Here is a 21,618-nt window from a genome sequence, read left to right on the forward strand (position 1 = left end):
TGCTGGTGTCAGAACCTTGTATAAAACTGTTGGTGTTCCAATGGCTCATTTTGGTCTGTACTGCTTATTAAACACCTCTGGATATAAGGGAGATAGGAGTGGCTGTCTACGGAGTGAGAATTGGGGATATAGGAGGGAGGCAGTCCCAGAGGAAAACATTAGGTACCTCCAAACTCAGGGAGGAAGTTTGGGGGAGGTTTATTGTGATGTTGCTTTTTGACTACCAATAAAGCCAAACCCCAGAAGGGAACTGAGTTTGGACACACAATTCAGGGTCTGTGTGCTCTGTTGAGCATAGGGTAGAGACTGAGACCATTCATAGAGTGTCATGAGTGATTGATAACTATGATTAGTCCCTGTTCCAAAGTGGAAAATTCATGAATGATTTTGGGGATAAATCCTTTTATATATCTGATGATTCTGGTAATGGAAAGTAATAAATCACAGAGTTGATTTGGCAAAGATCGCTTAATTACAGGTTTTATTATAATCTCGGTTTCCTTTCACATGGTTGGATACTACTTTTTCTACTGAATTAATAAATTCTATGAGTGAGTGTTGATTTCATATATTTATTCGAGTTAAAAAATTTAACATCTTAAAAGTAGCACAGTAAAATTCCATGAACCTGCCAATGTTTTCATGAAATTTATTAAGCTGTTAATTTCACCCATCTGGTATAATATAATGTGGGTGTGTATAATTATACATACACTCTAGTGAAATGCAGTCATTGCTGGTGAGGAACTTGGTAGTCATTCAGCTCTCATTAACACTGCACAATAGTTTAGGACAAAATGAAGAATATCACATTTAATGGATATTGCTGGGGAATTTTGCCTAGGTAAATTACTTATCTAAACTGGAATTTGGCCCAGGCACTGGAAGTAAATATCAGAAATGCCATGGGATCTTTAATGACCATACACGGGGTTATTAAATCTTGGTTTTAGGTCTTAACTGAAAGATTTATTTAGATAGACTACCACTTTATGCATAACCAGCACTACTTTCTTCAGCATTCTAGGTTTTCCTTACAAATTCTGATAAGGGTTTATTGGTTACTGAGTGAGTGTGTAAGATCCTGGGCCTTGAACCAGGGCCTGTGAGTCCCTAGACCATGCTCAGATTGTGGCCGCCACCCAGTAGCTTACTCAAACTAGTGGAGAAGGGGGTTAGCAAAGCTCTAGCTCACAAAGGCTCTGCTCACAACACTGATTGAGGAAGATGTCCAGCCCCACCGATTGGCTGGGATGCACTATTTAAAGCAGATAGAGGTACGGGAAGTTGTTTGAGCAACTTGGTGAATCCCTGGCTACTATGAACCCTGCCCCCCAGCCTGTTCCTGTCCCCTTTATTTCAGACCCTTGTCTGTTCATGGTTCCTGCTTTCCTGATGCGCTCCAGGTCCCTGCTCCTATGCCCTGCCTCGACGCTGTCTCTGGCTCTGACCCTTGGCTTGGCTCCTGAGTCTGTCTCTGGCAATGAACCTTGGCTTGGCACCTGACTCTGACCCTGGCTCCAGTTCCAGGCACCTGATTCTAACCATTAGGCCTGACCGCCTATTCCCCGGACCTTCAGTGAGATCCAAAAGAACACTGTCTACAGTACAGTTGTAGAAATTTAACCCCATGTATGCAGGAAAGTGATAAATTATTGTGCTCAGTTTAGGTAAAATAATTACTTTGTCATCAAAATGAGGCATTTTATCAAATTTATATTAACAAAATGAAATATTTTGACAGGTGTCTAAAGGATATTTCTATAGTAACCAAAGTGACTTGTGTTTTCTAAAAAGCAGAAGGGCATTTTTTTATAATGTTGGCAGTAGGGATATAAATATAATTTTAAAATCAACCTCTTGTGGCATTTAGAAAGTGCCTATTTTAGTTACTGTGATTGCGGTCAGGAGTTCACTGATGGCACTTTCAGGAGGTGGTGCACAGATCTGTATATGCTTTTCTGATTTTTCATCACAGACACACAGGCATATTTCTGCTGTCAGGAAAAGTTACATCAGGGAGATTTGCCTTATGGGCATATACTTGATGCCTTTTCATCATAGCCTGAGTTTTGATATTAACCTCCCCTCTGGGAATTCATAATCATTCAACATGTATAAAACTTTCATGTATAGCATCATACCTTCTCCCTAGCTTTTTTCAGAAGTAGAAAGAAGGCTCCAGATTTTAATTAAGAATCTCTTCTTTTTCATGTTTTATTAAGGATCCTGTGCACTAAGACTTGTAATGAGTTCTATTTTCTTTGGAGATACCATTGTTTTGTTGTCAGCCTTGCTGCCTTAGAGACATCTGAATATTTACCATTCATCCATTATTATATGTCAACTTTTTCCTCATTCCTACCCTCCCCCCACCTCTGTGGAAGCAAATCACAGATTAGGTTTATAAAACATTTATAGTGGCTCGGGGTGGGGGGGAAGGGGGAGGATGACAGTTATACACCCTAATGTTAGGGGTTATTTTTTGAGTTTTGAGGTGATAGATGGCTAATGTATGCACAAGTGGATGTGCTACACATTAATTTCTAGAAGCAGCATTTCATCCGTAACCCTTGAATGCCTTTGCTGGTTACATCAGAGCCCCTAAAGGTTATTTTATAGACCTGTCTTTATAGGTACTTATATGGCCCCTGCCACCTTAGGGCTCGTCTACATTTAAATGTTTTACTAGTATAACTATTTTGGTTAGGGGGTGTGATTTTTTACTGAAATAGTTATACCAGTGAAATCCTTACTGTGAACACAGTTACAATTGTGTAAAAATTACTTATACTGGTATGGTTATTCCCCTTCCCATACGGGAATAGCTGTAATGGTAGAAAGCTCCTTTAGGCTAGGTCTACGCTACGGGGGGGGGGGGGGGGGGTCGACCTAAGATACGCAACTTCAGCTACGTGAATAGTGTAGCTGAAGTGGCGTATTTTAGGTCGTCTTACCTGGCTGTGAGGACGGCGGCGAGTCGACCGCTGCCGCGCCGCCGTCGACTCCGCTTCCGCCTCTTGCCGCAGTGGATTTCCGGAGTCGACGGAAGAGCCATCGGGGATCGATTTTATCGCGTCTTCACTAGATGCGATAAGTCGATCCCCAATAGATCGATTGCTACCCGCCGATTCGGCGGGTAGTGAAGACGTGCCCTTATACTGCTATAACTGCATCCACACTAGGGGGATTGTGCGATTTTAACTATACTCACATAGTTAAAATGGTACAACTTTCTAGTGTCATTAATGTAATTATCTTTGTGAGGTAGGGAAGTGCTATTATCTTGATTTTTACAAAACGAGGCACAGAGAGTTTAAGGACTAATATCACAAGCAAGCCAGCGGTAGAGCTGGGAATTTAACTCAGGACTCCTGACTCCCAGTTCTGATTCTCTAACAGGAATCACACGTTGCTCAGGAACTGTAGGCAAAATAAGATGGGAGTATCAGGAACCCTGCATGGCTCCTAAACTACATGTTTCAGGGAGAGAAAGAATTGGAGATTCCTGATTTTTAAGCATTTATCCATGCAACCTCAGCATTTTCTTAATATATTATTTTTAATAGGTGCATACCATTTACAAACACAGTATGTCCTATATATAAAAACCTTAAGGAAATAATGGTATATGGTATTTATCGTTGTGCAAGAAAGATATTTTCTGGAGTCTAACAGATTGATGGCACCCATTTAAATGTACTATATCATCTGGCAATTATGAATTGAGGTACACTATAAAGCCTGATGATGATCTGATGGACTACAAGGTAATGACCCATGAATTACAAGTGTGAAATTTTCTTCAACTTACATATCAGACATGGATTTTCCCCACAAATGTAAAAAATAATTAAAAACTAAAAAGGAAGGAATGTTTTCTGTGTAAAAGAATCTAGGTAAACCATAATTTTGCACATCTTGTTCCAATAGCTTATTAAGAACGTTTCCTGTAATGGGATTCAGTGGAGCAGAAAAATTAAACAGAATGCAAAACTCTTCTGTCTTTTATTACTGTTGTTTTAGCTGCTGCTTGGGTGTTCAGTTGCTTAATTTCCCGTGTTTTCTGTGCAATCTACTGATGTTGCAAATGTTTGTTTCCTTCTCTCTTATTCTCCCTCCAAATGAATCTGCAGGAAGTAATTTCTGTACTGCTAAGGATCTTGCGGAAGAAATAAGATCATTAACATCTGAGAGAGAAGGGCTGGAGGGACTTCTCAATGAGCTGTTGGTGCTGAATGCCAGAAATGTCCAAAAATTAGAGAGAATTAAAGAAGATTACAACAGATTGAAACAAGAACTGGAGCAGGGGGAGTCTGCCTTTGGTAAGTAGTTCACCAGCTGTTGGGTGATTGAAGCTTTGCTTTTGCTATATTGTGGGCAGACCAGTATTCTGCTTGATTGGATGAACATCCCTGTGATGTTTGTGACATGCAGAACATACCATTTTTAGGAGGGAAATTTTGGCAGGACGTTGATAAACAGTAGGTTGTACATGCTGTCAGGCTTTGTCTTGTCATTCATGAGTGACATTTTTTCTAGCTTTGTGTATATTAATTTTGTAGAGTGCTTTTAATATCTCTCATAGTCCTGATTCTCAAAAAGTCTCTTGTGCTGAAACCTAATTAATAATAATGCCTTGTGCATGTACATCATGTGCATAATCAAATATCTTGTACATAAATGTTCTTGTACTTTTCATCTGTGGAAAATGTAGGTTGTCCACAACAATAGGAACCTCTGCCTTTAACATAATTGGATATTTATTCAGGATGTTTGTTGGGAAAGTGTGTAACCCATAGAGGGTGCAAGGTTTTGAAAGCAAGAAGTCTTTATTTAAATAAGTGGTTTAGCGAGAACAGCTAGCAAGTCAACATAAGCAGTCTTTGTGGCTTACTGTTTCAAAGCAGAATCAGGAAATTTGATCTGTGATTTAAGTGAACGCAACTGACAAAGTAGCGCTGCTTCTAACTTCTGTAGATCCTCTGTCTTCTGCCTTCCCCTCCTGAAGTCACCCAGTAAGTTACCAGATAAAGTGGCTATGTTGCTTAAGTAAAAGATGGAGTAGTGTTTAATTGATTACAAATACACACATACTGTAGTTACCTCTGCCTGCTAAACATAATCTTAGAATTGCTTTCTTGAGAAAGAATTAGAGATAGTTCCAGAGTTTGACACTTTTTTCCTACCTCAAAATTTTCTGAACAGTAAGTTGGTAGAAGAGACAAAAGCATTGCTCTTTTGGAAGGATGCTGAGTTGCGTTTCCTAGGTGACCAGACAGGCAAAGCTATCTTAAAAACAAAAAGATGGATTTTGTAGGCCATTAAAGAGATTTAAAGCAACAGTACTCTTGACAACACATTTAGGAAGGGAAGGAAGATGTGTCCTCTACGCTACTAGACAAGTATTTATCCTGCTAGAAACTAGAAAAGATCCAGAAAAGTGGAGCAAAAATTTTAATGGTCTTCCTCCAACATTAATGTTCTTCAACATAAGCAAAGTGATCCAAAAGCAGATGATGAAGCATGCTTTCTAATTATTTGGGGTTGCCAGTGGATTGAAGAGTTATTTTTGGTCCCCCTTCATATTGCTACTTGCTCTGTTAAAGAAAGGGAACTTTCCATACACATAATTTTCCAAATGGTACATTTTTCAAATGAGTTCTTCTTTACTGAGCTTTCAGACTGTTTGTGTGAGCTTGTTGAAGCAACAGAACTGGCAGCACTTCAAAGACTGTCCCCTATTTTTTTTTTTTTTAAACACCGAATGTATGCAATGAAGCATCATGCTGTGCTGAAATTTACTGCAAATTATGACAATAATATATTGTAAAGCACTGAGATATGTCAGAGATTTACTATGCAGATTGTAGTTTGATTTGTTGTGATTCCACAAGAATAAGTGAAGAAAGTTAATTCTGTATGAAATAAAACCCTATGGAGCACAAATTGCTGAAAGCTGTATAAACGATTAAAATTATTAGTTTTTCATATAATCTACACCATTTTACTTTTTGGAAGATAGACACTCCTTTAGATTTGAGAGCATCTAGCATGTGAATTTTGGTTGGAAACAAACCTGTGAAAAGTGGTAAATATCTTGTATTTTAAAAAAAGACATGGAGTTTCATGAACCAGTTGTCTTTTCACATAGTACTTTTATGCTTGTAAAATAAAACATGGAATAGTCTAAACTGCAGATGGCACATTATCATTGAGAAGGCTTTCTCTGTGATTGCTGCTGTTTATTGAATGTCGCACCCTGTTTTCTATGGCAGACTGATTGGTGATGAGGACATTTTTTTTCAAGGTTATTATTGCATTTAACCTTTAGCAACTGGCAATTGAAATTAGTTGAGTAACTTTGACTTTGGGATGTTTTGGTGTTCATCACAAAATATAGTCTGTGAGCATGCATATTTAGAAAAATGGAGGGAGAAAGAATAGTAGAATAAAGATGAAGATACCGACTATATAAGGAATATCGATGATAGTAGGGATTGGTAAATACCCTAGTATGCTCACCTCTCATTTTTATGATAAACAGGAATATTTTGAAAAACATACCTTGGAAATAATAAGGATAGATGAGAGCTCCTGAATGATGGGCAGGGAAGTTTAGAGGAAGAATATCTACATCACAAAGAGCAAGCAGAGAGAACCAGAGAAATGAGATTCTCTTAAAAATATTATTATGGATGATAATTTTTATTATATCCTTCTGGAGATAGTTGTGGCAGAGAGAAACAGACAGCCGGAGGTCATAGCAGCAGCAAGACTGCACCCAGTCACTAAATGAAGGAGGAATGATGATTGCAAAATGGCTGTCATTGAAGTCCCATGACTTCAACAAACCCTGCTGCTAATTGACTAGTATGGTTTTGTGAAGTTTAGGAATCTCCCTGAAACCCCAATCATGCACTGATGCAAACTCCTAAATAACTAAAAGCTAAATGATTTGGGGTTAATGTTGGGAAATCAGATTGTTCCCCCAAAATGCCAATATTCTGGCTATTTAGGAATTTGCAAAATTAGTATCCCATGTCCTTGTTGATTTGCATTTAGAAAGCAATAGCAAAAACAGCAAAATGAGGTAAAACATGCATTAGTTACCCTCAGAGAACGTAGTCTGTCATATTTTACATAAAAATAAGTAGTTAAAATCATATGTCATTTGATTAGAGAATAAGCAACATAACATTTTCATTTTTTAAAGCAAAGATTTATTCTTTTAAATGAGGCAGTAGATTTATTCTTTTTAAGGGGGGGGGAAATAGCTCAGTGGTTTGAGCATTGGCCTGTTAAACCCAGGGTTATTAGTTCAATCCTTGAGGGGGCTGTTTAGGGATCTGGGGCAAAAATCTGTCTGGGGATTGGTCCTGCTTTGAGCAGGGGGTTGGACTAGATGATCTCCTGAGGTCCCTGCCAACCCTGATAGTCTATGATTAATAAAGATAGAAATATACCTGAACCACTTGATTCAGTTTTCCCAGAATCTGTAACAAAAATATTTTGTTAATTCTAGACCATTTTTTCCCCTCGTGCGTTTCAGAGTTGTATATTCAGGTATTAGGTGCCTCAGAGGGCTCATCTTCACAGCAGTGCTAGCTTGAGGTATATCTCAAATGTTACCACAACCCGACTCCTGTCTATGCACAAAAATCTCTAGCTCAAGTTCAGTGGTGGTTTAAACACGAGCTAGATGGCCTGTCAGGGGGTGTGGGTTGAAGCTTGAGTTCTGCTGACTCTTGACCTAGTAACACAGTGGGGGCTCAGCCACTCTGGGCTGCTAATCCAATCATTCTGTGTGACTGCTCTCACTTGAGTTTAACTGGAGAGGTGTTAATTTGAGCTAACACTACCATGAAGACAAGTCAGTTTCCTTTTCTGAATCTTTATACTAGTTTAATTATTTCAGTGGTGTAGTTGATAGTCTTTCATTGTAGACAGCAGATGCTTAATTTTTCTAGCTAGACAATCAGACCAGTGGCGGATATTGGTTGCCTTCTCTTCCCACTCTTGCTCTGTGCTTTTCTTTCATACTACTTTCTATGTTTGGAAAAACCTACTACCCCTGCATCAAAAGCCCCCTCTATTCTCCTCCACACCTCTCCTTGAAATTTACTACTTTGGCAAAGCCTTCCTGTGTCGATCTCTTCATTGACTGTTTCTGCACATCTCCTCTCTTGAACTGTTATATTTTTTGATTTGTGAGCCTTTTAAGAATTGAGTTTTGTTTATTGAAATAACACTTTTGGTAGCTTAGAAGGAGCTGTTTTTCACAAGAAATTTGAAACACTGACTAGAATGTAAGTATGTGTGTTTCTTGTGTTTAAATTGGTCACCTGTATTGTACTTTATTAATATTGTTGATTTCTCATTGTAACTCCGATATAACAAAGCAGACGTCAAGGGAAGAGATTTAATCACACAATAATCAGGGCTGGAATTTTAAATAGGACACATCATTAGCATGTTAATGGATTTTCTCACTTTTTGCCAGCTGCCCAAGTATAAAAGATATTGCAAATGTAGTGCAAAAATCTGGCTTGGCTTACTGTGCTGTGAACTGTCAGGGCTTCGTGTAGGAGACTTAAAAAATACAAAAGGATTTTTAATGAGAATATCAGAAGTATTTTAGATTGCTTTTTATAATAGCGATGTCAACTGATAAGTTAGATGTACTTATTTATATTTTAGGATGAGATAATATTGTTTTGCACTTATTTTCATCTGAAGATCTCCAAGCTCTTTACAAAAACGGCTAAGTATTATTATTACCATTTTACAGCCAAAACCAAGCCATAGAGAAGTGTAGTCATTTGCTCGAGATCATATAGTGAGCTAGTGACAGAGCAGGGAATAGAACACTGGTTTCCTGACTCCCAGCCTCTTGCTCTAACCACTGGAATTCATTATAGTAAATAGATGAATTTGAAATGATCTGCCAACCAAATCTATCTCTAAAGCAGTGCTGTCATGGTAGGGAAAAATTTATTGGATGGTAGCTCAAGACAACCAAAACCCTATTTCAGAAAAGTGATATTTAATTGGAAAAAGCACAATGAAGGGCTACAAAATGATCAGGGGTGTGGAACAGCTTCCATATGAGGAGAGACTAAAAATATTGGGACTATTCAGCTTGGAAAAGAGACGACTAAGGGAGTGTGTAGAATATTTAGGGTTGCCAACCCCCCTGAATTGGCTGAGAGTCTACCGGAATTGGCATCGATCTCCCAGTGACTATTGAAAGCAATCTGGGAAATGTTAATAGGCTGCTAAAAGTCCGGTTGGTGGCACTGTGGGGCTAAGGCAGGCTCCCTACCAGCTCTGGCTCCGCTTGGCTCCCAGAAGCGGACGGCATGTCTGGCTCCTAGGCGGAGGGGCGGCCAGAGGGTCTCTGCCTGCTGCCTCCGGGAGCCTGAGTGCCGACTCCGCAGCTCCCATTGGCCAGGAACTGCAGCGAATGGGAGCTGCGGGGACAGTGCCTGCAGGCAGGGGCAGCGCGCGGAGCCACTTGGCTGCCCTTGTGTCTAGGAGCCAGAGGGACATGCTGGTTGCTTCCAGGAGCCACCCGAAGTAAGCACCACCGAGCGGGAGCCTGTACCCCTCACCCCCTCCTACACCCCAACCCCCTACCCAAGCCCTGAGCCCCCTCTCACACCCAAACTCCATCTCAGAGCTCGCACCCCTCCCACACCCCAACCCCTCTGCCCCAGCTCTGAGCCCCCTCCTGCATCCCAAACCCCTCATCCCCAGCCCAGAGCCCCCTCCTGTACCCCAGAGCCTGCATCTCAACCCCCAGCCTGGAGCCCCCTCCCACACCGTGAACCCCTCATTTCTAACTTCACCCTAGAGCCTGCACCCCCAGCTGGAGTGCTCACCCCCTCCCACACCCACTAACTCCCTGCCACAGCCTGGTGAAAGTGAGTGAGGGTGGGGAAGAGCAAGCAATGGAGGGAGGAGAGATGGAGTGGATGGGGGGAGGGGCCTTGTGGAAGGGGCAGGGCAAGGGCATGGCCTCGGGGAAGGGGGCGGGGCAAGGTGTGTTCGGTTTTGTGTGATGAGAAAGTTGGCAACACTAGATATGATAGAGATCTATGAAATCATGAATGGTGTGGAGAAAGTGACTAGGGATGTGTTATTTACCACTTCACATAACACCAGAACTAGGGGTCAATGAAATTAATAGGCAGCAGGTTTAAAACAAAAATGAGGAAGTACTTCTTCACACAACGTACAGTCAACCTGTGGAACTTGTTGCCAGGGGACATTGTGAAAGCCAAAAGTATAAAGGAGTTCAAAAAGGAATTCAATAAGTTCATGGAGGATAGGTCCATCAATGGCTTTTAGCCAGGGTGGTCAGGGACACAAGACCATGCTCTAGGTGTCCCTAAACCTCCAACTACCAGAAGCTGAGTACTGGACAACGAGATGGACCACTCCATAAATTGCCCTGTTGTGTTCAGTCCCTCTGAAGCATCTGACACTGGCCAGTGTTGGAAGAGAGGTTACTGGGTTAGATGAATCATTGGTCTGACCAAATATGGGCATTCTTATGTTAATTACTTGCCTGCCTGCCAGATAAACTGTTGAATTGCACTTAAAAATCCTGTTTGCATTGATTGGCATGTCTCACCTGAGGATGGAGATGAAACCTGCCCGCCTCTCTCAGTTTGCCTACTTATAATCACTGGAGGGCAGATTTGCCTGCTAGGTTTGCTGAATTCCTCTTCTTGGCTCTGTTCAGCAAATTGCTGTCCATATTACACTTTTGGAAAAGTGTATGTACCTAACTAATATATGGCTACACAAAAGTGGGAGAACTATATTTTCTTGATTTAAATGCCAGATTGTCTTTGCCAATTCACTTTAGGGTGACCAGACAGCAAGTGAAAAATCGGGACAGGGTATGGGGGGTAATAGGAGTCTATATAAGAAAAAGACACAAAAATCAGGACTGTTCATATAAAATCGGGACATCTGGTCACCCTAATTCACTTTAAGTAGAACTTTCTAGCATGAATGATTTTCTTAAGGAGATATCATCCTTGTGGCATTAAAATAAAAAAATCCCTTCACACACACATCAAAACAATGTTTTAACTCTTTGATTTATCTCTCGTTTTTGGGCTGATCCTGCCCTCCTTGTTTCTAAACTCCTATTGACTTCAGTGAGAGTTTTGTTTGATTAAGGATTGCTGGTTCAGCCTTTAAAGCTCTTACCAGCTCACTTGCAGAGTGGCTGGGGCTTTCTGTGAGTGAACATCATTATTTATAAAATAAACAAATTGAGTAGAACAGATGGGAAGTTTAAGGAGTCTGGAATTTTCTTTTCAGAAGTACAAGTATGAAGCATATTTGCCATGCTCAGAGCTTCTACAATCATTTACTGTACGTTTGCAATGTTGTTGTAGCTGAGTTGGTCCCAGGATATTAGAGAGCAAGGTATGAGGTAATATCTTTTAGTGGACCATCTTCTGTTGGTAAGGGCTTGGCTACACTTGCGAGTTAGTGCACAATAAAGGAGCCCCATGCGCAGTAACTCACTCCCCGTCCACACTGGTAAGGCATGTAGAGCGCTGTGACTCCACAGTTAGAGCGCTCCTGGTACTCCACCTCGGTGAGAGGAATAACGTTTGCTGCGCCTTGGCTACAACTCACGGGCGTCAGTGTGAATGAGGTGTTGCATTACTGTGCTTTGATCGGCCTCCGAAAACGTCCCATAATCCCCTTAAGTCAAGTGGCCACTCTTGGCATTGTTTTGAACTCCTGTAGGAATGTGGAAATGCCCTTTCAAAGCTCCGTTTCTGACAGCCGGCATGCAAGCCGTTACTGTGGAATACTGTGTGTGAGAGAGAGAGAGAGACGGGGGGGAGGGGGAGATCTGCTGCTGTCTGAACTTACAAGACAGCATGCTGACATGCTCTCAGCCCCCCCAAAACCCACTCTCTCTCCCCCCCACATACACACAACACACTCCACCCCATTTGAAAAACACATTGCAGCCACTTGCCTGCTGGGTTAGCTACCACAATGCACTGCTCTCTGTGGCCGTTGCAAGAGCTACTAATGTGGCCACGCCAGTGCGCTGTCAGCTATCAGTGTGGACAGACTGCAGGGCTTTCCCTACTGCGCTTTACGCAGGCTGGTTTAACTCAAAGTGCTCTACATCTGCAAGTGTAGCCATGCCCTTTGAGAGACAAGCTTTCGAGCCTACGCAGACCTGAAGTAGAGCTCTGTGTAAGCTCGAAAGATTGTGTCTTTCACCAACAGAAGGTGGTTCAAAGAAAGCGATTATCTCACCCACCTTGTCTCTGTCATTAGGTATACACATGCTACATGTTTATACAGTATATTTATAAGGGACTTGTCTTTTAATGAAGAGAAACCTATACAGGGTTCTGGTTTTTGAATACATTTCTTCCAAATATATGGCTTGTACTTGCGTGCTGAAAATTAAAATATACAATTATAATTTATCAAAATTTACCTCAAAATATGGTAAGAAATTTGTCCTATTGTTTTAATTAAAGTCAGTGTTCAATAAACTATACATTCAGTCATTGTATGGGATGCAGTTAACTACCTTGTAACTTAATATTCATGTGGGTACCAGAAACCATTAATGGATACTTAAAATAATACAGGCTTTGCATAATCAAATACACCTCTACCCTGATCTAACGCGACTCGATATAACACGAATTCGGATATAACGCGGTAAAGCAGCGCTCCGGGGAGGCGGGGCTGCGCGCTCCGGCGGATCAAAGCAAGTTCGATATAAAGCGGTTTTACCTATAATGCGATAAGATTTTTTGGTTCCCGAGGACAGCGTTATATCGGGGTAGAGGTGTATTTATGAACAGGGGTCTTTCTGACTCTGACAAACCCACATATTCATAAAATCAAATCATGTTCTACCAAACTAATGATGAATGGTTATTCCAAAGTGTTTTCTGACTGAATTTTTTTAAAGATATATTTTTGTACTCTGTCAGTTTGGGCCAATTTAATCTGTGTCAGAAATCTCCATATAATCAATTAAAAGTACATGGTAACCCCCTTGTGGAAAAAAAATATTTATTTAAATATATAATATTAATAGTAGCTGTTAGAGTGGAAAATAAGGAAGCCTTTTATAGCTTAATTTTTTCTAATTTTTTTAGAAATATCTAGAAATTAATTGTTCTAAAACTTTACAGAAAAAAGGGCCATCTGAAAAGCTGTTCATACCACACTGTGACAAAATCATCCCAGGTGTAGTTTAATTGATTTCCATGGAGCTATTATATAAGAAATGATTTGGTCTAATATGTTTGCAGCATCTGCACAAAATAAGTTCTCTGAGCTGAATAGGCTCTCCATAGAGTTTCCACAGTTAATCATATATTTGAGAATGACTATTTGATCCTAAACTGAAAAGATGAACCTTTTGATTGCATCTTTTTAAAGAAATCATTAAAGGGAGATGACCTAGTGTGTAATAGATGGACTTCCATCAGAGGGAAGCTATTCCCAATCACATTATATATCCACTTCCAATTTGTACAAGGTTATTACTTTCTACAGGACCCAATATATACTCTAGAGAAATTATATGAAATACTTGTTGCTAAAACTAGAAGTTGAAGGGAGTGGGTTATTGCTTTTGTCTACAGCCATATCTTTTTAAACTGTGACCTTGTCAGATTTCACAAGGTAAGTAGAGTGAGCCCTCATTGGTAGTTGGTTATGAAATCCAAGATGTTGTAGGAAATGGTGTTGGTGATGGCATTCTTCCTTCTGAGCTGGCATTCAGCTGGTGCTCCAGCATGGTGCTGGGCAGCTTTCTTTCAGGCAAGATATAAAACCAAGATCCTTAATAATTGTTGTTGTTTTTTTAAAAAAAAGATCTTACCCCTATTCTTGCAAAGATAGTTATATGTTACCCAAATGCCAGTTTGAGTGATTACACTCTGATGGTTTAAATTCCCCCTGCCATTTCTTTTGGAGAAGATGTTCTTCACTTTCTGGTCTTAATTGTTGGGTATTGGTAAATATCTTCCATGCTCCAACTCATTAGTAGCAGCGTCTGAGTGATTGTTGAAGAGATTCCTGTGTTTATGGCATTTCTGAAACATTTGGAATCTTTCCGGATAATAGCACTATGTAAAAGTTTTATTTTTGTGAATTTCAAATATAGGATTGATAAAAGAATAATTTAAAACTGGATGACCATTACAGCAGAGTAATACGTCTTCTATAGTTAAGACCAGCTTTTTGTTTAAAGCTTGACTCTTCTAAGTGCTCTAAAAGCTACAGGGTTACTTAAAATTTGGTGTGTTTCATGAATGTGTGGAGTTCTGTTAGTCGTCCAAGTTTGGGGCCATGTGACCAAGGGGTCTCGAGATACAGTGCTCCTCCCTCCTCCCCCTTCCCCCCAAAAGGCTTTTCTTAAAATTTAGAGACTCTGGCAACCTTCTTTTGCTCACAGATAGAGAGCAAACTAGGGCTCAGATCATCACACCACAGTGTTCAACGCTCCAGGTTACCCCAACAGCATGGGTGGCGCCCACCAGCCCTTTGGAGGAAATATAATTAAAACGTTATTTGAAAAAGATTTTGCTTCTCCTGTTAGGCTAGTTGCAAGCCTCATGTGCTTATTCCCTCTCCTAAGGGATTATTCTGAGCATGGGCGTGGGGGCTAACTATCTGGAAAACTATGTCCACATCGCAGGACCTTGGTGGCTCCAAGGACATGTCATTGCCATTGAATCTGAGCACCAGCCCACAGCAGAAATCTGAAGTTTAAAAAAAAGCACGTGTATTGCTCCAATCTGCCTGTATCAAAGGGGGGATTTTTATTTTGGGGAAATGTAATCTGAGTACAGCAGAATATTCAGAAGACGATGCAACTATTTTTGGAAAAGAAAGAAAACTACACAAGAAAATGTTTGCTAGGAGGGGACAGTGTTTAGGGGTAGAAGCGTAGGTAGCAATAAGGGGAGAATTGCAATTGGGGAATTGGGTGAGGGGGAGGGGCAGAACACTAGGAGGGAAAAATGGGGGCGAGTAACAGGTAGACTGGGGGGGAGAATAGTGCAGGGGTGCCGGTCAGTTTAATGGGATGGGGACGGGAGGCTGGAAATGTTGGTCGGGGGAGGCTACATGTTGCAGGAAATGGTGTGGCAGTGTTGTGAACAAGGAGAGACAGACACCAAGCTTCTCTCATGTGCGTAAATCTAGTGTAACACTCCTGTAATTAAACTGTCAAGGTTTTGGGACACAGACGATGGATAAGAGTTCTCTCACCAGTCCTGTTAGCAACTACAGATTGGAAACAGTTCAAAGCACGACCATTATCCCCGTTCCACTATAACAACATGTACAGGCGGGGGCGGGGGGCGGGAGGAGCACTCAGGAATCACATAGCAACCATGTAGCAAAGACCACTGAACTGGGACTGTTCCTAGCTCTGCCACTGGCCTGCCACATGACCTTACCTTCACCTCTCTGTGTCTGTTTCCCATCTATAAAATGGAGATAACGATGTAAAGTTCTTTGAGATCTAGTGATGAAAAGCACTATACAAAAGCTAGGTCTTTTGATTATAAACTAGATACAGTAGCATATCCGCTTCAACCCTAGTTGAGAACTACAGCTGCCTTAATGACCACTAACTCTGACCAACAAACATTTCTTTCTATTTAAAGACCTCGGAAACTAAATGGCAAAAAAATTAATTAACTCAGAGTTCAGGATGCCCGGTGATAGCTCGTGCCCTTCCAGAATGTTGACTTCAGCAAAACCCAATCTTCTGAAACCCAGACAATACAAAGTGAAGATAATAGACTCCCTTTGACTTCAATGGACTTTGGATCAGGCTCTTCATGTGTTGGATGCTCTTAGGTGAGCCTCTACTCCATCCTTCCTTATGAGTAGCGTCCTACCAAATTCACAGTCCATTTTGGTAAATTTCATGGTCATGGCATTTTAAAAATCTTGAATTTCATGGTTTCAGATATTTAAATCTTGAATTTCATGGTGGTGTGACAAAGCAGGAATACATATTTAAAAATGGCAAAATATACACATGTAAAGTCTTTGTCAGCATTTCTCAATCTGGGGAATAGGCTTGTGACCCCCTTTTGGGTCGAGACCCCCAGTTTGAGAAACACTGCGTGCTTTTTTTTATACTTTTACCCCATAGTACTATAGCATAAGGTAGAAGTATGCGAAAGACCAGATGTCATGGCGGAGACCAGATTTCACTACCTGTGAATGTGTTTTTCACGTCTGTGAATTTGGTAGGGACCTACTTATGAGACTTGTTAGTTTAGGAAATCTTCATTTAAATTGAAAAAAATGATTAATCAGTTCTTTATGCTGCAGCCATAGAGACATGGTGAAATCTGACCACAGAACAGAGGTGTTAGTTCTTTAGGTATTATGGTATTCACAAGGTAGTAAAAATGTAGTTACACGAGGCAGAGTTTGATCAGCACTTTTGAAAATTACCAAGGATCTTTAGTTACCACAAATGCTTATGGCTGCCAGATTTTACAACTTTTATTTTGTTCCCTTATACCAGTATAAATATAATGTAACTCTATTTGAATCAACGATACACAGGAGCATAAAAATTGTCCTCTAACACCATGCTAGGGTATTGGTTTGGTAACCACATAGAAAATACCAGAAACCTACTGACCTCTATACTTACCTACATGCCTCCAACTTTCATCCAGACTACATCACACGATCCATTGTCTACAGCCAAGCTCTAAGATACAACCACATTTGCTCCAATCCTTCAGACAGAGACAAACACCTACAAGATCTCTTTCAAGCATTCTTAAAACTACAATACCCACCTGCTGAAGTGAAGAAACAGATTGACAGAGTCAGAAGAATACCCAGAAGTCACCTACTCCAGGACAGGCCCAACAAAGAAAATAACAGAACGCCACTAGCCGTTACCTTCAGCCCCCAACTAAAACCTCTCCAGGGCATCATCAAGGATCTACAACCTATCCTGAAGGACGGTCCCTCACTCTCACAGATCTTGGGACACAGGCAGTCCTCGCTTACAGACAGCCCCCTAACCTGAAGCAAATACTCAACAGCAACCACACACCACACAAGAAAAACACTAATCCAGGAACCTATCCTTCTAACAAAGCCCGTTGCCAACTCTGTCCACATATCTATTCAAGGGACACCATCATAGGACCTAATCACATCAGCCACACCATCAGAGGCTCGTTCCCCTGCACATCTACCAATGTGATATATGCCATCATGTGCCAGCAATGCCCCTCTGCCATGTACATTGGCCAAACCGGACAGTCTCTATGCTGAAGAATAAATGGACACAAATCAGACATCAAGAATTATAACAATCAAAAACCAGTCGGAGAACACTTCAACCTCCCTGGTCACTCAATTACAGACCTAAAAGTCACAATTCTCCAACAAAAAAAACCTTCAAAAACAGACTCCAATGAGAAACTGCAGAATTGGAATTAATTTGCAAACTGGACACTGTTAAATTAGGCTTGAATAAAGACTGGGAGTGGATGGGTCATTACACAAAGTAAAAACTATTTCCCCATGCTAATTTCCCCCCTACTGTTACTCACACCTTCTTGTCAACTGTTTGAAATGGGCCATCCTGATGATCACTACAAAAGCTTTTTTTCTCCTGCTGATAATAGCCCACCTTAATTGATTAGTCTCGTTAGAGTTGGTATGGCAACACCCATTTTTTTCATGTTCTCTGTGTGTATACATCTTCCTACTGTATTTTCCACTGCATGCATCCGATTAAGTGGGTTTTAGCCCACGAAAGCTTATGCCCAAATAAATTCGTTAGTCTCTAAGGTGCCACAAGTACTCCTCGTTCTTTTTACTTAATGAGTCACCATAGCAACTTCATATTGGGGATTTCTTTGGAAGTATTCAAAATAACATCAATATAATGATCAGGCCTGCCCCAGTTTATGACCTGACAAGGACAAGACATCAGCATAAGGTAGTCTTAACTCCTCTGATTTTAATTGAATAAGATATAATCAATAAATCACTTGTAGATCCTCTGTGATTAAGGTACTATAAAAATCAAAGCTGAAGTTTTCAAAACTTACAAAGTTTTGGATGCTGAATTCCCATTAAAATGAATATGAATTGGTCATTCAAAACCTCCAGGCAGCTTTCAGAACATCAGCTGTATGATAATATTTACCATTAGAGCAAATATCATCATCATTTGAGCAAATCACTGTAATTTCACGAAAGGCAGTGTCACAATTCAGCACTTAAGTAGGTGCTCAACTTTAAGTATGTACTTAAGTCCATCTCTGTTCATGTGACAAATGTGCTTAAAGTTAAGCACATTCTTAAGTACTTTGTTGAATTGGGCCTGATATACCTTATTTGGGAAAGGATTTGATAGTCTTATTCTAACCTAGAATTTGGAGCATTTAGAATAACTAACGAAATACTGTGTGAAGTAGTCTTTTGTCTTGATTTTTTTCTTCTTCCTTTCTTCCCCAAATATATAAGGAAGAACCTTTCCAAAGCACTACTTAATCCTTTCTCAGAGTTAAAAATTTGGATTTGTACCCAGTGTTGTGATAGGAATTAAGGAGTGTTGAGGAGCACCAGCCTCAAAACAGAAAAACACTAGCAGATTTTCTAGGAAAATGTCCTCTTCATTTCCCTTTCTTTTTTTTCTTTTAGCCTTGAGATGTTGACCTTTGAGAGTGTCTCTTGCAGTCGTGTAACATTAAATACAAAGTTATTTCTAATGCTGATTTAAATGGACATGTAGGTCCATTTTCAAAGTTAAGGTTGTCTTGTCTAATTTTTTTAGCTTGTAAATCTTTAACTAGTGTATTTAGGTTTTGATAAGAATGTCTTTTGTAGGATTAAAAATTATATCTCAAACCTGTTAGGCAGAAGATCATTTTAGTTTCCACTTTCACAACTGTGGAGACAAATGAAATGAAATTCTAAGAACCAAATTCACTGGTGAAGTTAATGACAGTGCATATTGCATAGTAGGTATAATTTGATTATAAAGATGAAATTCACCTTGGCTCAGGGAGCCAGAACAAGGCTCACCCACCATTTAAGTCCCATAGAAGGCTTAAAAACGGGACTTAAATGTTGTATATACTTTGTGTTGGCTGCTTGCACAGGGGTGATTTCACCCAATATGAAAGTAAGTGGTAAAGTGTGGAGTAATTGCCACTGAACCGCCTTTCAGAGTGTGTAAAAAAAGTGTAATTTAACAGACTGGTTTGTTTATCAGGAAAAGCAGTTAGAAGGATGATGTTTTGTTTTGTTTTGTTTTTTAAAAAAAGGAGACTTCCCTTATTTTAACCTACATCCTCCTATTAATTGTATTTCCTGCTAGCTCCTTTCTGCCCCTCACTTCATTATGTTTGTTTTGCACACCCATCGAATGTCAAATTATTGCAAGTTATTGTTGCTTTGCCATTTATAGGCCAAGTCCATTTCTGTGTTACTCCATTTTTAGTTTGATGTAAATTCATTTAAAACAGTGGAGTTATACAGTAGAACACCAGAGTTACAAACTGATCAGTTGACCCCACACGTCATTTGGAACCGGAAGTACACAAATAGGCAGCAGCAGAGACGCAAAAAAAAATAAAAAAGTAAATATAGACCAGTACTGTATTAAATGTAAACTACTAAAAGATAAAGGGGAAGTTCAAAAAAAGATTTGACAGGGTAAAGAAACTGTTTTTGTTCTTGTTTCATTTAAATTAAGATGGTTAAAAGCAGCATTTTTTTTCTGCATAGTAAAGTTTCAAAGCTCAATTAATGTTCAGTAGTAAACTTTTGAAAGAACAACCATAACGTTTTGTTCAGTTACGAACATTTCAGAGTTATGAACAACCTCCATTCCCGAGGTGTTCAGAACTTTGACGTTCTACTACACTAACATAAAATTGGAGTAACAAAGTGGTGAATTTGGCCCTCATAAAATATTCAAACTTTAGACCATTTAGATCCATGTTGAATTTGATTGTAATTCTGCAGTGACTTCTTCTGAAGACATATTAGGCTAAACTCAACCGTGGTGTAACTCATTTGTGAAGATCAAGCTGCAGACTCACTCTTGGCTTCATTGTCCATGAGTAATATGCCCATCCCAAACTCATGCTGATAAAACCTTCATACCAACATGCCATCATATATGTGCTGAATACACCACGTTTGTTCTGTTGGGAAGCTGGGAGGCTCTTCTGATGTTTTATAGCTCTCATTTCTAGCCTTGCAGCATAGTAGATACCATTCTTTGAAAATATGAAAGTTTAAAGTGTCAAAAACCCACCACTGGCCCAGGAATAAGTTTGTTGCCCTCAGGGCTGGGGGAATTTTGAGTGGGGAATTACACATCTGGAAGAATAGTAAAAATTATGGCTGTTGGAAGGTGTGTAGAATGTTAAAGTAAGTCCCAGAGAGATGGATTACTTGACCAAAGGCCCAATGATGCTGTCAACCTGTATAGTTACATTTATATATAGCTGCAAATAGATTTCGAAGGGTGTTTCAAAGAAAGGTTAATATTATTATCTCTGTTTTACATATGAGGAAACTGAGACACAGAGTAGATTGGTTTTGTGGTTCATTGGATAGCGTTGTACTTCCACATGGATATTTTCTCCATGCATTTCACTGAGCATGTATATGAGGACTTCAGTTCTATGACACTCTGATCCTGAATTTTTGATAGGTTGAAAATGTGAAGGCAGCATTTGGTGTATTCAGAAACAGAAGTTGTATTGAATTAAATATGAAAATGAATGATACAATTGGTACAGAATTCTTTGTGTTTATTTTTATATTAATATCAATTAATTTCATTCTACATCACTGTGCTACTGATTTTTGATTGACTGCATAATTACATTTGTGAAGTTGCCAAATGAAAGAGTGGAGGTTTTGGTAGCAGGGGAGGTCAGTTGGCACTTTTGGCACCCAAGAAAGTGTGAAGAGTTTTTGAGTATGCTTTGCCTCATTCCCTTTTCTTTGAGGACTGGGTGGAAATGACTGCAATATTGGGGAGTTGTCCTCATTCAGTTTGTCTATGCACCAGTGAATCTAATTAGGCAGTTCAAACCTGTCTGAACTATTGTTTCAGGCTGTTTGCAGAAGACAACACTGCATTGATTTGCATTCAGTTTATATTTTGAAAGTTTTATTCATAACTATAAGGGCTTAGAAATTTTTTGAGAGGACCCACAAGTCTTGAACTCAGATCTGTGGGTCTGCAGGCAACCTTCATATCCTGGCTGCCAACTGGCAGCTTGGTAGTAACTTGTGGACTGATTGGAGGAGTGCCCGATCCCACTGATTGGTCTGGCTGTGCTATTTAGGCCAGAAGGAAGCATAGGAAGTCATTCGTGCAACTGGGTGAATTCTTTGCTGGCTGCTACATCAGAACCTGCCCTTTTTTCCTGTGTCCTTGTCCCTGATCTTCTGCCTTGTTCCTGATCCCTGCCTCTGGTCTCTGACTCTGGTTCCGACCCTTTGCTTGACTCTCTGACTCTGATTCCAGCTCTGTCCCTTGGTTTGACTCCTGACTCCAATTCCTGCTACAGC

General features: G+C 40.1%; 1 protein-coding gene across 1 annotated transcript in view; it reads left to right on the plus strand.

Moving 5' to 3' along the window:
- Positions 1 to 21,618, plus strand: part of DISC1 (DISC1 scaffold protein) — a 314,498-nt gene that overhangs the window by 132,548 nt on the left and 160,332 nt on the right. Inside the window, 1 exon segment of the mRNA XM_065401455.1 lies at positions 4,137 to 4,325. Coding sequence (XP_065257527.1) covers positions 4,137 to 4,325 — 189 coding nt within the window.

The sequence above is a fragment of the Emys orbicularis genome, chromosome 3 (assembly GCF_028017835.1).
Source record: "Emys orbicularis isolate rEmyOrb1 chromosome 3, rEmyOrb1.hap1, whole genome shotgun sequence".
In the NCBI taxonomy this organism is placed as follows: domain Eukaryota; kingdom Metazoa; phylum Chordata; order Testudines; family Emydidae; genus Emys; species Emys orbicularis.